We start from the raw sequence: 17,844 nt of genomic DNA on the forward strand, positions 1-17,844 counted from the left end.
GTCTGAAGACAGCAGTAGTTTCCTCAGACAACGCAGGATCCCAGGCAAAGTGTCCTACATGGGAAGAACAACAAAGCAAGTCTTATTACTCCTCTGATATCTCAGTTTCTAAGTTCTTAGTCCATGCCATGATATGTCCATTACTTTTATTTTCTGGGCCTGGCTTTGGTGTTTTAGGTATGCCTTGTTAACATTTTTTAGTTTGAGTTGCTACAGTTGTCCTTATGTGGAACTCAGCAGCCTCCCCTAGGTCTCCAGAAGTCATATCTTCAAGTACTGCTAGGGTGGGAAGCCTCTAGCCTCCCTGCCTGGGAGTTCAAGTTGGCCCACAAAGTCATTTCTCCCAATCCATGGCCCACCTGTCAATCCTCTGACATCACTGATGGGTGGGAGAATTAGGTTCAATCCTGCTGGGGTCTGCTTCACTAATATATTCCCTTGGCAAAGGAGACCCCTGCATCCACAAGGACTGAACCTGGTGAGCAGAAGTTTCAATTCTGCTCAGTTTACCTGTTCCCATGCTAGGAGAAGGCTCATATAGTCAAAGCACAGTGTAGGGCTGTTTGAAAGCCATTTTGCAAACAGCTCTTTAGACCCCTGATTTTCAGAAGTTTGAATAGCAGTGTGAGGCTGTTTGCAAAAGGGCTTTCAAACAGTTCCTCACCATGTTTTGAAGTCCTGGCAGTTGGGGCATCAAAGCTCAGTATCACCTGATAGCAGCTGGGCTCTCCAGGGTTGGGGGTGATAGAGATCTGAATCACCAGTCAGAAAAAGCTCCCCACCCTTAAGGAAGAGTAATGGGCAAATGCTCCTTGCCTCTAGTGTATGTGCAAACACACATGCATATGTACAAGCAATAAGCCATTACGCAGTGCACAGCCTGCTACCCCATGCACTGCAGCTGAAGTCAGCTTTGTAGAGTTGATCACCTATAGCAGCCCAATTTTCAATCACGTTTTTGTTGTTTAATGACAAGATTTACATTTCTGCCCATCAACAATGTTCCCTGGGCAAGTCTACAGGGCAAAGGGAATAAAATACATGATCATTAAAAGCATCAACAAACACAGCAGAATGCAACATAAAACTCTAGATGTTTTGGCAGAGAAATGCAATCAATTTGCAGCTCAATAAGATAAAGCTTCCACAATAGGGGCCCAGATAACATTTGTTTAAAATGTTTCCATATACATTACTAGGTCCACTGTGAAAGGAGGGCGAAATTATTTCATACTATTACGTTGCATACTCCTGATATTGAGAACCAGTATGCTGTAGTGTTGGGCTAGGACCTGGGAGACCAGGGTTCAAATCCCCAGTCAGCCAAGAAGCTCAGTGGATGATCTTGGGCCAATTACTGTATTTCAGCTTAACCTACCTCACAGAGTTGTTGTGAAGATAAAATAGGAAAAGGGAGGAACTGTATATGCTACCTTGAGCTTCTTGAAGGAAAGTTGGGATATTAACATAGGAATAACAATAATGATAATGATAATGATAATGTTTTCTTCCCCATATGATTCATTTACCACGGCATTGTTTTATTTAAAAAACCCACCTTCAGAATGCTTTACCAAAAGAATAAAACAATAAAAGCAGCTTAAACTGCTATGTAAACATTCAAATAATAATTAAAAACAGAACTTAGCTAAAAACGTATTAAGACACATGTAAACATTCTACGTATCTGGGTAGGCTTGTCTAAAACAATAATGAGCAATGCAATATGTATATATATAAAAATTCCACACACACACCCCAGCACACTATTATTAGCATTAGCATTAAATGTATTACCCTTTACCAGCAGGGTCTCAGGGCAAGTTACAACAATTTAGAATTAAAAATGATTAAAAACAGATTACAGTCTCAGGAATAGGTCAGGGTAAAGAGGTGCGACTTCAGCATTTGCCAGAAGTTGTATAGTGAAGAAGCCAGAGCCACTTCTGTAGAGAGGAAACTTCACAACTTAAGGACTTCCACAATGGAATGTCCTCTTCCAGGCCTGCCACTACCCTAAACTTCTAAGGAAGGTGAAACTACGAAAATGTCTTTCCTCTGCTGATCTTAACACCCAGGAGAGTCTGTAGGGATATACCACTTACGGTTTTGAACTCTAAAATGAACACTACATTAAAAAAATCTTAGCATTGGGACTAATGTAATGAACCACCATTAATACCCAAAAGTGCTGTATACAAAAGAAGAAGAAGAAGAAGAAGAAGAAGAAGAAGAAGAAGAAGAAGAAGAAGAAGAAGAAAAATAAGAAGAAGAAGAAGAAGAAGAAGAAGAAGAAGAAGAAGAAGAAGAAGAAGAAGAAGAAGAAGAAGAGTTAGAATAAAATAAAACCCAATTGATACTTTGACAGAAATGACAAGATTGTTTTCGGTCACTGTGGCTGCCTTAGTCTAATTTTAGAAATGGCCAGAGCAAAAATCTGCAACCTTTCCTATTAGCTCAGCAACTTTAGCTCCCAGACAAACCAACGGGCGATGAGAAATCATTAGTTATTAAATCTGTATTTCTTCCATATCATAAAAAGCAAAGATGCAATGCAGTTCCCTTGACACATTTCCCTTCTCAACGTAAATGAAAAGCATCTTGTGCTTTAATTTTTGAATGTAAACTCTCTTATATAAATTTAATAAAGGCAGACTGTTTGGGGGGGGGGAGAGAAAGAGAGAAGGAAGGAAGGAAGGAAGGAAGGAAGGAAGGAAGGAAGGAGCCATTAGGGATGTTGGAAGATTCTGGCAAAACTGGAAATGGGGCTGGGAATTGCAGATGCTGGCTTATTCACCACCATGTCCAGAAGAGAAATCAATCCACTGAGTAGAATCGCTATTCACTGTTGTTATTGTTTTCAGTTCATAAATGACTGAAATGAATGGGGTGCCATAATGGAAGAGGAATCTCATTTACATAAATTATGTAAGTTATATAATTTTGCCTCAGTGGACAACTGAGATTAATAATGTGGTTTTGGGTGGAAGATGAACTGTGGCAGAATCAAAATGGTCCTGCGTGGAACAAATACAGGGCAGAATGGAAATCAGTATTAGAATCAGAGCATCATAGAATTGTAGAGGCTGGAAGGAACAGCCGCTAAGGGAAGGAAAGTACTTGAATATGGGGGCAGGAAGTTGAAGGGACAGTTTAGAGGAGGGAGCTGTAGAACAGAGCAAAGCCTCGCTTAGTAGGCTGCAAATCCCTTTGAACTCAGTAAGGCTTGCAGCTAGGAAAGCATTCATAAGTCCCATTGAACTCTGTAGCAGTGCTTTTAAAAGCACCAAGCAAAAAAAGACATTATTCAGAGGTTGTGTCTAAGATCATAGGGGATATCACCTAGTCAGGATGCATGGACAGGGTGGTGATGGTACCATTGTCTGGCTTGCCTCATGCAGCAAAATTGGCACTACTGCAAGTGCCACATAATACCTATTCTGCATTTGTAAGAACTTGATCACTTAGTGTGGCAGCACCTGCACTTTGGAACTCCCTGCCTATTGAGATCAAGAAGGCACCTTCACTGTACTCTTCTCATCACCTGCTTAAAACATTCCTGTTTTGACAAGCCTACCCAGATACTTGAAGTATTTTGAATCTATTTTAGTAGTTTAACTTTTTCATGTTTTAAAATAGGGTTGTAGTTTTTTTAATTGATTTTACTGTTCTATCGTTCAAAACTTAGAAGTTTTGTGTTTTTTTTACAATCAAGTGGTGCATAAATTTTATGAAATAAAAGAAAATATAAAATATAATGTCTTGGGGTTGGCCCTGGTTGAGACCTTTCGCAGGCTGTCCTAAAGCTAGTAGTGGACAGGTTGGTGCCTGCGGATGGTGTGTTGGCAAACCCCCTGAACTGAGTCATCACGAATTTGGACTTTTTTCACACAGCTGCTCTCAGAGAGCCAGACCAACATGGCGAGACTAGTGAGTTCTGTCAGCGACATCCTGGACACCTTGCAGAAGGACCGCAGTGCGCTCCGACCTCGGCTCAAAGCTGACCTCCAGAAGGCTCCAGCTCGGAGTGCCCGGCCAAAAGGATGCTCCAACGGTAGGAGATCTGCTTCCTTCTCTTCTCCTTCTTGGGGCTATTATGAATATAATTTATTCACACCCCACCAACCACAAATAGGAAGTTAGAGAATGTAAAATATGTATGCTGGGCCCCATCTGCACTTCACATTTAAAACAGTTTCATGCCGCTTTAAACAGCCATATCTTCCCCCAAAGAATCCTGGGAACTGTAGCTTGTTAAGGTGCTGAGAGTTGTTAGGTGACCCCCAATTGCTTTCACAGAGCTAAAATTCCCAGACTGGTTTAGCAATCAGTCCCTCTTCACAGGGAATTGTGGGTATTCAGCCCCAAATGCACAAGTGAGCGCTCAGTGGTAAGATAGAACTGCATTTTGCATTTTTTGTAGGAACATAGGGAGCTGCCTTATAGTGAGTCAGCTCATTGACCCATGTGGCTCAGTATTGTCTCTACACACTGACTGGCAGCAGCTCTCTACTGTTTCAGGCAGGGGGTCTTTCCCAGCCCTATCTGGAGACATCAGGGGTTGAATCTGGGAACAATTGCACGCAAGGCAGATGCTCTACCACTCAGCTATGATTCTTCTGAGCAAAAAAACACACAGTCCCAGATGTAGCATACTGCTTTGTTTCTGCATGAATCAACCCCCTAAAAATCAGAGAGAGAGAAACTGTATTGCAGGGGGTTGAACTAGATGGCTGTTTGGGTCCCTTCCAACTCTATAATTTTATGATTCTATGAAACAAGAGTTCTGCCAGAACTCCACTTGCCCAGAGCTTAGAAGGAAAACAGAACAAAGTCTCTTTTAGTGACAGCAACCAGTTGGAATAGGCGAGAGTCCAGAGCCAAGGGCTCAAACAGTGATGTTGTAATTTAGTCTATTAATTAGACCTCTCTTGTTTCTCTTCCCCCCAACTCACTTCTGCCCCACACTTCACTGCAGGCTCTCGGCCTCGGGACTGCTTTGACATCTATGCAAGCGGACAACAAGAGGACGGTGTTTTTTCTGTCTTTCCCACTCACTACCCTGAAGGCTTCCAGGTTTACTGTGACATGACGACGGATGGCGGCGGGTGGACGGTAAGGGTCTGTTGCCTGTTTAAGTCTCTTTGACGCATTGGTTTGAGTAATAGACCCCTTGGCTTAGCTGGTCAAAGCATGTGACCTTCCGTCAAGGTTGAAGCAGAGAGGCAATGATGGGGAACAAATTCTAGGAGCTTACGGAGGAGACAAGAGAAGCTGGCATCCTTTGTGGGTTGATGGGCAGGGCCTTCTGGGCATGGAGGCACCGTGGGCCTCACTGCAGCAAGAGCACAGGGCCAGTCAGTGCCAGGGCAAATGCTGAGGGTGCTTTCAGATATGGACAATTTAACAGCATCTGATCAGCACAGTTTTGGTTTAAGCTGGAAATGGGATAGCAGCTCAGCTTCCAGACTTTCAGCACCCTGTGGCTGGGACCAGGATGCTGTGCCTTTCCAGTTGTTGCTAGATGACAGCCACATTCATGCCATACATTTAAAGTGCAGTGATGGCACTTTAAACTGTCATGGCTTCCCCCAAGGAATTCTGGGAGCTGTAGTTCATTAAGAGTGCTGAGTTGTTTGGAAACCCCCTATCTCCCTCACAGATTGTTAAACTACCCTAGAAATTTTAGCTCTGTGAGGGGAAAAGGGAGTCTCCTAACAACTCTCAGCACCCTTAATGAACTATAGCTCCCAGAATTATTTGGAGAAGGCACAGCTGTCTCAAGTGGTATCATAATGCTTTAAATGTGTGCTGTGAATGAATGTTGCCAACAACTTCCATCAACCTGTATTGTTGGCTATGTTGTCTGGGGCTGAAGGGAGTTGGATTCCACTGTAATTAATTTCACTGGGTCTACTCTAACTAGAACTTAGTTGGATTCAACAATAACATTTTGGGGAAGACACAGATGGAATGAGATTTCGATTTTTATTTTTTTTAGTAGGTAGGACTTAACGAAGAACAAACGGCATTTGCTATCACTGTACTTGGTTCTATGTTTTGGGGTTCTGAAATAATATACATAAAACAAACCTTCCCTGGCATTATCACGCTGATGTAAAATAAACTCATTTCTGGAGAGGAGCAGATGGGAAATAAATCTATACAAGAGTAAATGCAAAATATTGCGATAATGCCGACTTTATTATTAATGGAGCACACATAAAAAGCAGCGTTTGTGTACTAAACTTGATGGTCTGTATGCCAGCATGGTTAGATGTTCTGTTTGTTTATCTCTAGGCATAAAATTAGTTTCTAGATTTCATTGCGGCTTGGTGTGACAAGCAGATAGCCGAGAAGGTGGGGGCAGAGCTGTGCATGGAGAAAGACTCTCACAGTTCATTAGGAACCCACAACACTCTTATAAGCAAGACCATACCCTCATTTTGCCCATGGCTCTGTCTTGCATTTTGAGCTCAGGGGAGAAATGTGGTTTCCCAGAAAGAAGAGCCCAGCCTTGGAGACTTGGATTCAGACAACTGATTCATCTGGCTCTATTTTACCAACAGCTGTACCTGGAGATTGAACATGGTTCTGTCCTTGAGGTACAGCCCTTCCCTAGAATTAAGGTCCTAATCCCCATGGTTCTGAATAAGGAGCTGATTGAAATAAAAACATAGGAAGTGATGCCTCATATCGAGTCAAAACGTTGGTCCATCTACCCCAGTATTGTCTACACTGACTCTCCCCAAACCATCTCCAGGGTTTCAGGCAGATGACACTCCCAACCTTACCTGGAAAATTGCATTGGGAATTCTCCATGCAAAGCGTGTGCTCAACCTCTGAGCCCTTCCAAAATATGTGCCACTTGATTGTAGGTAGAACTTCTATGTGGTTTGCAAACAAACATTAAAACGATCATAAAAAATTGAAAACATGAATGTTAAAAAAATCAAAATACTATTAAAACCAACAGTTTAAGTTAAAACTAGATTTAAACACATCAGCTTCTACATGTCTGGACAGGATTGTTAGAACAAATACGTTTTTAGCAGGTACAGAAAAATGTACAGCAAAGGTGCATGCCTGATGTTAATAGGCAGGGAGTTCCAAACCATGGGTGCTGCCAAACTAAAAGGTTGATTTCTTAAAAGTTCAGAACTAGATCATCAGTCCTGGATAATGAAGTAGTGGGGTTTTCATTCCACTTTCAGCAAATGGCAAGAAAGCAAAACTTTCAGCTGGGCTAAAGAGTTCATCGGCAGAAGTACCCAGGAACATAACAGGGTGGCTAAGTGATATTAAGAAGTAACTGATCCACATGAAGTGGTTTCAGGGCATGTGCCCTAAGGGTGTTTGAACTTAAGACACAACAGAGTGACTGAAGGTTTATCAGTGGCTCTTAACACGCAATTCCATCTCCTGACCTGCCATTTTCTAAAGGCAAGATGAAGTCATTGGCAGAAATTTAACAAGTTTCCCCTCTGGGAGGAGAGTCATAGATGTGACCTTCCCAGAGAGCGCTGGGGTCATCACAGCAATTCATGTCTATGGCAAAGATGCTAGATTGGGGGCTAGTTTGTGTCAACAACGCCAGCCCGGAGAAATTAATGAACAAGGCTGAAGAAATGCCAAAACAGTGAGGCAACGAGACAGGAGCAGAAAAATCACAAATCATGACAAGAGCAGCTTCATCCGAGAACTCAAAAAGTCAGAAAGTTAGCTGAAGTAGGAGATACCTGCAGACAGGCAGCTACTGAGAACTGGCTTTAAGAAGTGGTAGAAAAATCACTCTTGTCAAACAGTCAGGTTGGCACTCTTCAGATTTCAAAACGGTGTACAAGGAATACAGTCATACCTCGGGCTACAGACGCTTCAGGTTGCGTTTTTTTGGGTTATGGACTGCCGAAACCTGGAAGTACCAGAATAGGTTACTTCCGCGTTTCAGCGGTCGCACATGCACAGAAGCGCTGAATTGCAACCCACGCGTGCGCAGACGCACAGCTGCGGGTTGCGAACGTGCATCCTGCACAGATCATGTCCGCAACCCGAGTGTCCACTGTACACACAGCCATGGAAGGAGCATTGCTGCTACTACCCATAATGGGCATGTTCAAATGTTAGAGGCAGCAATGTTTCTGTATACCAGTTGCTGGAAGCTACAGAAGGGGAGAGTGCTGTTGTGCTTGTGTCCTGCTTGCACACTTTCTTCCATTGAGGCACCTTGTTGGCCCCTGTGAGAAGTGGATGCTGGACTAAATGGCACATACCTAATCCAATACAGCTATTTTGATTTCTCCCTCCTTTGCTTCTGAATACCAATAACTGGGAAGCATAAGAGGGGAGAGATGCTATTGCAACTCAGGTTGTCTTGCAGGTTTCCCAGAGGATGGCCATTGTGAGAACAAGATGCTGGGATAGCTGGGCCTCTGGCTCTTTTTATTTTCATGCATCGTGGTGGCATATCCATAAAGGGACATTGTGTGTGTCAGCAATATCAGAGACCCGTGAGTAGCCTCCATGCAGCACCTGAACACAACAGCATTCTTCCCCCCTTGTGATTCCCAGCACTCAGCATTCAGAGACATGCTGCCTCCAACAGTGGAGGTACAAGTCATTCTGGCTAATAAAGACTGATAAAATTATTCTCCATGGATTTGTCTAGAGCTATCCAAGTTCGTGGCCATCACTGCCTCCTGTGGGAGTGTTCCATTGCATGTAGAATTTCTTCCTGTTATCTGTCCTGAATCTTCCAGTTTCCAGAGGAAGAATTTTATCTCTGCACTTTCTCCATGCCATGCATAATTCTATAAAGTTCTATCATGCCACCTCTAACGTCTTTCCTCTAAATAAAGTCCCCAGCGCTGCAACTTTTCCTCATCAGAGAGGCACTCCATCTCCTTGATCATTTTGCTCGCCCTTTTCTGAACCTTTTCCAACTCTACATATTAAATGATTGCATAATGAAAACTGAATGAGGGATCATATTTTGTTTACTGGGGCCTACAGGGAAGGTGGGCAGTTAAGAAGCTGTTATGTATCCAGGCACTGTAGACCAAAGCTAGGCTGCATCCATGCAATACAGGCCTAGGAGCTCAGGAACCATCTGCATAACCAGTGGCGTAGCATGGGGGGTGCAGGGGGGGCCGGCCGCACCGGGCGCAACATCTGGGGGTTAGGGTTAGGGGGCGCAAGTCCACGGGTTAGGGGGCGCAAATCCACGGGTTAGGGGGCGCAAATTACTTGCCTTGCCCCGGGTGCTGACAACCCACGCTACGCTACTGTGCATAACAAAAGACAGAGAGGAGTCTAAAACCCTCCAATAACATTGTTAATAGCTGGCAGGCAACCAATCCCTGCTGAGATAGGCCAGTGTTGTGATTCCCTAATTGCAGCATTAAGGCAACCTATCACAGGTGGAGTTTGTGTTTCGCCTGAGCCGTCTTAAGATATATATACTGGGCCCTGTCAGTCTTGTTCCTGTTGCTACAATAAATCCCTTTGAGCTGAAATCTGGTCTTTAGGTTACGTCTGAACCCACCTACACTTCAGTAGCCATGGTGACATGACAGAGCCATCTGCATATGTCTTTCTACTGAAATCAGGGCCAGGAGACAGTGTGATGCTGGTGACAGCTTGGCAGATGTCTACAAGCATACACTACGATCGCCAGGTCAGAGGCCTGATTCATGGCGGCTCCTCCAATCCACATCCCTGACAAAACATCATGTACGATTTGCCCAGCACCCTTTTCATGAGGAAATGAGGGATGTGAATAATATCTTCTCCCTGCTCTGCTCAAGCCAATCTCGCACACATCTATTATAGACACTGGTCAGGAGCAAAAGACCTGTCGGAACAAATTGTTTGGGGACTCAATCGCAGCTCGTTAGTTAAGAGGAGAAGCAGAGGGTGTCACTTGGGACCCATCCATTTTTCTTGACTTGCAGACACAATCTCTGCCATCAACACTGTGGCTAGTGGCGATGGAAGCGTTTGGGTTGAAAATGAGAGTGGATTGTAAAATTAAGAGCTGCCAGAGAGGCAAACCATTTTATCACACCTTCTGCACCTGGTGTGTGGTAAAATTACATGGGCATGATATTACGGACAGCCAGGTTACCCCGAGGTGAGAAAATAAAGCCTGGGATAGTTTGGCTTATCTGAATAAACAACATAACATTTTTGTTTTGCTGTCTTTCCTCCTGCCAGATAGGGATAGGGATAAATTTTGTTCACTTTGCATTTCATAGAATCATGGAATTGTAGAGTTGGAAGGCACTCTCAGGGTCATCTAGTCCAACCCCCTGCAATGCAGGAATCTCCATTAAAGCTTCCATGATAGGTGGCCACCCAACCTCTGCTTAAAAATCTCCAAGGAAGGAGAGTCCACAACCTCCCAAGGGAGACCATTCCACTCTTGAACAGCTCCTACTACCAGGATGTTCTTCCTGATGTTTATTCAGAATCTCCTTTCTTGTAACTTGAAACCATTGGTTCGGGTTCTGGCCTTTGGAGCAGGAGAAAACAAGCTTGTTCCATCTTCCATGTGAAAGCCCTTTAGCTTAGATATTTGAAAATGACTGTCCTATCTCCGCTTCGTCTCCTCTAAACATACCCAACTCCCTCAACTGTTCCTCATAGTGTTTGGTTTCCAGGCCATTGATCATCTTGAAAGTGACTCTGACTTAAGATCACATTCACGCCATACATTTAAAGCACTACGATACCACATTAAACAGCTTTATTTAAACCCATGCTGTTGTTTAAAACCACCATTTAAAAACTTGCCTCCTCTTTTGCTCCCCTGCCCACCAACTTCACGCAAATCCAGAATTGTGGTGTGGCACTACAACTCCTCCAATGGGGGCTGCACGTTGGCAGCCTTACACTTTTATATCTGTAGGAAGACAGGTAGTCCATAAGTGCCAATAAATAAGGCAGCAAGTTGTTTGTGCAGAGTCAGCATGCTGGTGCTTTGTGAGAGGACTAAGGGAATCCCTCATCGGTCAGACTAGGCCAGGCCAAGCCAGGCCTCACCTCCGTTTCTAAGAAGGTGAAACTGGAGAAAGTCAACATAAAAAAAATCCAAGTATACAAAGCTGACTTGATAATCCTGATAGTTGCAGTTATATAACCTGTAGGCCCTTTGTTACCCTAGAAAATGAGGACATGAGTTAGAAAAGGCGGTTGCTTGGCTGTGAATGGCACCTTTCCAGAAAAGCAAATTACCCAGTGTCTCTTTAAGTCCATAGCTTAAGGAATCAGAGAGCTGTGTGAAGGAATGGATGATGGGGCCTAGGGAACTCCAGCTTCAGCTGAGAGCAAGAATTAGGTCCTTATGGATGAGGGGAGAGGGCTGCAGTTTTGTGTCCAAAAGAGGGACAGTCCCTGTTGGTGACCAGCTGTATTGTTTGCCTGTCAGAGCTTCTCTCTGTGTTTAACAGTTACTTAAATACCAGAAATTCCTCTCTCTACTGGAGGGGGAAATTATGCATGTTCAAATTTTGCCTGCAATTGTTGAACACCCTGATGCTCTTTTAAAAACAAAAAATGGTGAGAAACTGAACCCAGATCCTCAGGAACATGTAGCAAGAGCAATTCTGTGAGGGAAACGAAATGGGATCCTATGAGCAGATAGTGATTGTGGATCGAGGGCCCGACCCCCGCTATGTGAAATAAATACACAAGGACACGTGATATAAGGTTAATGGGCAAGGAAAGGCCACAACTTTATTGATTACAGCAGTGAAAAGGTATTGGCTTAGGCATTGGATGACTATAGGAGGTGGGTTTATTCAACAGTAGGTGGAGCCTGTTGATGCCAATCCAACTATAGGCTCACCCCCTGATGTCACCGAGGGTCGTGCCATGGCCTCCCGCCAAGCAGGCATCGGACAGAATACACGACCGCCAGATTCCTTTAACGGAATAACCCACGGTAGATAGCATAGGCGATGGCCACACCTAGCCCTTGACACAGCACAACACATGAATCCAATGCCTAACCTACCTACCAATACCACAAAAGTTGTGACGATTGCTACGAGGTAGGCGAAAAAACCAAAAAGCCTAATGCCAAATGGAAAAATTCCTACCAGGCCCCCCAGACAACCGGGGCGACCAACCTAAGGTCCATAGCAAGGCCAAAAAACCTAGACCCTGAGCTAAATGGGAGTGGAGGGTGGGTGACTCGCTGAGGGACGACGACGAATGAGGAGGAGGCGGAGCTGGCGCCACAGCATTAAGCTGCTACACACGCCCCCCCGGAGGCACCTGGTTGGCTGCCTCCGGTGGGCGTGGGCGCCAGCCAGGTAAGGAGGGGAGGGGGCTAAGCCCCCTACCAGGGGCGGAGCTCGGTCTCCCGCCCACAACCACTCCCCTCTCTTCCAGGGAGGAGAGTCTTTGGCGATGTAGTTCTTAAAAGCTTTAAAGCTATTTTCTTAATATATATATTTTTAAGGCGGGAAACCTGAGTTTCACTAAGGCAATTCTGTGAGGTAAATGAGGTGAGCCCAAATGAGCAGACATCAGTGTGTGAGGGAGGAATTGAAAGGTGGGTTTTGAAGGCTCTGGAGCTCTTCAAGAAAAACTAAAAAGGAAGGAAACTTACGTATGAGGATGTCAGTTTTTGTTTTTCTCGCTTTCTCATTTTCCCAACCGCCCTGCTGCCAAGTTTGGATTTTCCCCAAAACATACATTTTTATGTACACACACAGCTAGCTAGCTATTAAAAATAGCTATTTATTTATTTATTTAACATTCATTTATTTATATGTATATTTGTACATTTATTTATTTGTACCTTCATTTGAATCCACACACGTTACAATAAAATGCACTTGGGTGTGCTATATCCACAACTACTCTCCACACATTTATGCACACTTTACCCTATTATATGCATTTTTGTACACAATATTTGGCCAGAGAAGTGTGTTGCAAACTTTAACTGTGGATGCTGATCAATAACTGTGTTTATTTGTTGTATTTCTATCCCACATTCTTTTCCAAGGATCTCAAAGCGGCATACATGGTTCTCCCCCCTCCTTATTTAATCCCCACAACAACCCTGTGAGGTAGGTTAGGCTGAGAGACTGGCCCGGGGTCACTCAAATGAGCTTCATGGCCAAGTGAGGATTCAAACCTGCCACTTTAACCACTACATCACACTGGCTCACATATTGCAAATTAGGTAGGCGGATCTTTAAATTTGAACCAAATACAATTACTCCAGTAGCCCTGCTTGTGGAACTGCTCTGATAAATGTGTTGCTATTTTCTCTTTTTTAACCCATGCTTACTCCAGGACAGTCAAATCAATTTGTCTGAACCAGATCAGGATATAAACAGGTTGTGTCTCTCACACTGTGTCAACATGCTCCCCACTCCACAGTTTCTGAAAGCCTACTGGGAGCCAGGACATAGGTTAAATTGCTCATGCTGCTCTATAAATCCCTTTGGATGAGATCATATAATTTCTTCATCTACAGCTCAGGTTGCCAGCGAAGCCCATGCCATGCTGAGGAAGGAGATTCACTCAGCTTCTTGAGGGCTTGCTGGTTTCCTCCTCTGACAAATAAACTGAGCACAAATTGGATGCAAGCTTTGTATGGATTCAAAGAATGGAACAAGCCACATAAATCCACATTGCGCCACATGCAAAAAGGAGCACCTGAGATTCAATCTGTGTGACCACAGTAACTCAAGAGTAGAGCAGGTCCTGGGTTCAATCCCCAACATTGTATTGTATTTTAAATATTCTGTTGGGAGCCGCCCAGAGTGGCTGGGGAAATCCAGCCAGGTGGACAGGGTATAAATAAATTTATTATTATTATTATTATTATTAACATTTCCAGCTAGGGCTGCCCTAAACCCTGGAGAGCTGTGGCCAGTGAGTGCAGACAACAGCACTCCTGATGGACCTGTGTTCTTATTTAATTCAGCCTTTTATTCAGAACCATGAGGACTAGAATCTCACTTTATTTTTAGGGGACAGGTGGTAGCTTAGTAGTAAAGCATCTGCTTTACATGCAGAAGGTCCCAAGCTTAATCCCCAGTGGCATCTCCAGGTAGGCCAGGGGAAAGATTCATGTCTGCATTCCTGGTGAGTTGCTGCCAGTCCACCCATACAGGACTGAGTTCATTGGTCTCACTCGGTATAAAGCAACTTCAGATGTTTTTAGACTTTCCCCTTCTGACAAAAGATATGATGCTCAAGAGGAATTGGTTTTCTGATGCACTTGTAATTAGCGAAGGCAGCCATTTCCCCCCTGCCACATGCTTTTTCAAATTAAATGACAATGTCTCCCGAGAAACCTTAAAATAACTCTCCTGTTGATGCTTCACTCTAAAGTAATTAGTACTTATTTCCAGCTGACTACTACACCGCTAACAACAGCAAAACAATGTATTGCCCCAAAGTAGAAACATAAAGACCCTCTTGCCATATCTGATCAGTTAAGGAAAACCTGGCAAACCTGTCTTAATTATAAAACTTACCAGCCACCCCAACCTCTACTGAGTGGCAGCAAGAGATTTCAAGGTTCTTGGAAATGAACCAGGGTTTGCATTTACTTGGGAAAAATCAGGTACAACGGAGACTGCAGTGTCTTAGAAATATGGTTTATTCACACATATTTACACCTGAGTTAGAGAGAGAGAGAGATCCCAAGAGGGGTTGTCCTTCCAAGCAGCGCAGCACTGGATTTAGAGGCACCTTAAGCCCCATCCCCGCGTCTCTCTGTTAGTGGCCTGCTCCAGCCCAGCCCTTTAGTTTGCTGCCCTTCAGTCCCTGCATAGAGTTCTGCCCACTTCCTGCTCCTTCTTCCCAGAAACCCCTGCTCCCAGATCATCAGTTGTAAAAGGACACCCTCCCTTCCTGTGGTGACATCACCTCCCTTGTTACCCTGGCAACTTCCTTCTGTGACTGGCAGAGCCTTCTGCCTGGTTGATGACTTCCATTGAGGGCTGACAGCTGGCTATCAGCGCCATCGTTTCTTCAATGACCCACCCCCAGCAAGGCATTACCAAGCTGGCTTCATGAAGAAGTTTGCTGATGTTATTCCCAGCTCTTGCTAAATTCAGGAATTTATGATTTTGCTCAGATTCTGCCACTCCACTGAATGTAGAGACTATGGGGAGTCTGCCGCACCCCCTCGTAACAATACTGTATAATAAAAATGCAATACATAATAATCAAGAAAGCAAATTTATTAAGCCGTGTTGGGCCTTATTCTTACATTTCTGGAATGCCAGTGTAAATGATTATATATTTTCCCCCTTTAATTTATTCACAACACTATACTGTAGAATTTTTGTTGTTTGTTCTATTATCCCTTCCAGTGCTATTTTTCAAGAAAAAGAGGTGCGGGAACTCACTATGAACACCTCCCTTGTTCTCTTATAATGGCAGTATTGCCCACTTGAGAGATGCTGGAACAGTTCTGGCGAGTTCTGGCTGGAAAAAAACCCCTGATCTCTTCCCCTCCTTATCCACTTCCTTTTTTCTTTCCCCTTTATATTTCATTCTTTTTCTTCTTAGGAAACAAGAATGTTTCATATATAATAGTTTTGACAATGAATTGTAATAACATAACCTTAATAAAATCATTAAAATTAAATGGCAACCTCATCCCTGTTTCCCCCTCACTGCTATCTGGGTTGGAGAAAAAGAGTTGAAGGAGAAAAGGATGGAGTCACTCATGAAAAGGTTTAAAAAGGCCACCTTTCTCCGTACCTTCTCACAGCTTCAAAAGTGCTCCAAGGACTGAAACAGCGACTTCTCAAAGGGCAGTGGGAGATGATAACTCCAATACTTATGTGCCTATTTAAAGCCAGCCCAGTCAGCAGGATCCTCTCAGCTTTGAGGAGAAAATAGTTTTAACATCAAGGCAACACGCTGGCAGCAAAATGCCTCAACAAGTCTGTCAGCATGCTAGACATGTCATGGCTAAATCCAGACCTTGAGCATCAGACGGACCACGCAGGGCAAAGATGCGAAAGAGGGCCCAGATAAATGCATTTCGGGGCTTCGGACTTATGGTAGGACAAGCTGCAAATTATGCTCCATTTTGGTCTCGATGGCACTCAAGCCAAGGTCTGTTCCACCTCATTTGGTCCTGTTGTGAGCATTGTGTGTGAACTTCTTACATAAATTACACACTTTTGCAAAAACCCATCTCCTCTCCATCTTTTAGAACTCTGCTTGCCTTCTGCTGCATTGTTGCTTCCTAGTCTTCCTTGGTCATGGCAATATCAAATAGTTCATTGCCAAAATTGTTGCCACCTATAATCATAAATATCCTATTTCAAATCCCTGCATTGGTTTGCTGTCCTCTTCCATATCCTGCAGAAACTCTTTGTCCACACCTTTGGAGCATTCCACAATAGCCTTCACTTATCCCATTGTTCTTCATCATCATCATCATCAAATTTATTTCCTGCCCTTCTCTGGCAGGGTCCCAGTGTGTTTGACCATAGAATCATAGAATTGTAGAGTTGGAAGAGATCCAAAGGATAATCTAGTCCAACCTTTGCAATGCAGGGATCACAGCTAAAGAATCATTGACAGATGACCATCCAATCTCTGTTTGGATACCTCCAATGAAGGAGAACCACCAATGTCCAACAGCACTTACCGTCAGAAACTCCTTTGTAATGTTTAATCAGAATCTCCTTTCATGGGATTTTAATCCTCTGGTTCAGGTCCTACCCTCTGAAGCATCAGAAAACAAGCTTGCTCAGTTTTCCATGTGACAACCCTTCAGATCTTCTTTTCTCTATGCTAAACATACCCAGCTCCTTCAGCTGTTCCTCGTAAGGCTTGGTTCCCAGCCCCCTGATCATCTTGGTTGCCCTCCATTGCATATATTCCAGCTTGTCAACATCCTCCGCAATACCGGCACCATTTTCCTAGATGTAAAGCACTGGTTAAATGTGTGGCACTTGCTGTAACAACTTCATGGTGAGTACCAGCACCTTTTTGCTGCTGCATCATACAGCTTGTGGTCTACCAAGACCCTTAAATCCTTTTCACATGTACTGCTAGTAAGCCAGGTGTCACCCATCTTATATTTGTGCAGCTGCTTCTTCCTGCCTAAGTGCAGAACCTTACATTTGTCCCTTTTGAAATTCATTTTTTTAGCTTCTTCATCTGAAGTCTTTAAACATAGGTTGGGTAGTCGTCTGTCAGGGATTATTTAGCTGTGATTCCTGCATTGCAGTGGGCTGGACTAGATGACCCTTGGGTCCTCCTTCCAACTCTGCAATTCTATGATTCTACATTATGCTCCTCAGATGATCAATTCCAATCCAGCTCTCTCAGTCCCAACATGGACTTTTGAGGATAGCCAGAACCTCATGAGTGAAGGAGAGAGAATTTTCTTCTTGTACAAGAAATCAAGGTAGGCTTCTGACAGAACCTCTTACACATCACTAACATGTTAAGACAAACTTAGGTTTTGCTCCTTTGACCCTCTGAGTCAATTCTGTTTGACTGCACTGTCATGACACCTTTCCTTCCTTCCTTCCTTCCTTCCTTCCTTCCTTCCTTCCTTCCTTCCTTTTTCAGAAGTGACACTAGTGTTTAACTAGTGGGTTGCAATATCCCCCCAGACATGGCCATTTATGTTTCCTGTTTTGGTTTTGACTTGTATTTTTACCCCAACTCTTGTTTCAATTATACTCTAAAAGCTCTAGTTACTGGTCAAAAAACTTACACAATTCACCTGCAGCTTGAAAGCCAAGTGAAAAGAGAAGGGGAGATTTGTAACAACAAAAAAATATGTACAGAACGTTCACGATTCTTTGAGGCTCTGAAATAGCTACTCGCCTGCAGCGAGTG

At 43.8% G+C, this 17,844-nt stretch overlaps 1 protein-coding gene across 1 annotated transcript in view; it reads left to right on the forward strand.

The window, feature by feature from the left end:
• The window catches only part of FIBCD1 (fibrinogen C domain containing 1), a 71,816-nt gene that overhangs the window by 40,510 nt on the left and 13,462 nt on the right, over positions 1-17,844 (forward strand). The window contains exons 3-4 of the mRNA XM_028715533.2: positions 3,895-4,054; positions 4,979-5,115. Coding sequence (XP_028571366.2) covers positions 3,895-4,054; positions 4,979-5,115 — 297 coding nt within the window. The remainder of the gene's footprint in view (positions 1-3,894; positions 4,055-4,978; positions 5,116-17,844) is intronic.

The sequence above is a fragment of the Podarcis muralis genome, chromosome Z, assembly GCF_964188315.1.
Source record: "Podarcis muralis chromosome Z, rPodMur119.hap1.1, whole genome shotgun sequence".
NCBI classification, from domain to species: Eukaryota; Metazoa; Chordata; class Lepidosauria; order Squamata; family Lacertidae; genus Podarcis; species Podarcis muralis.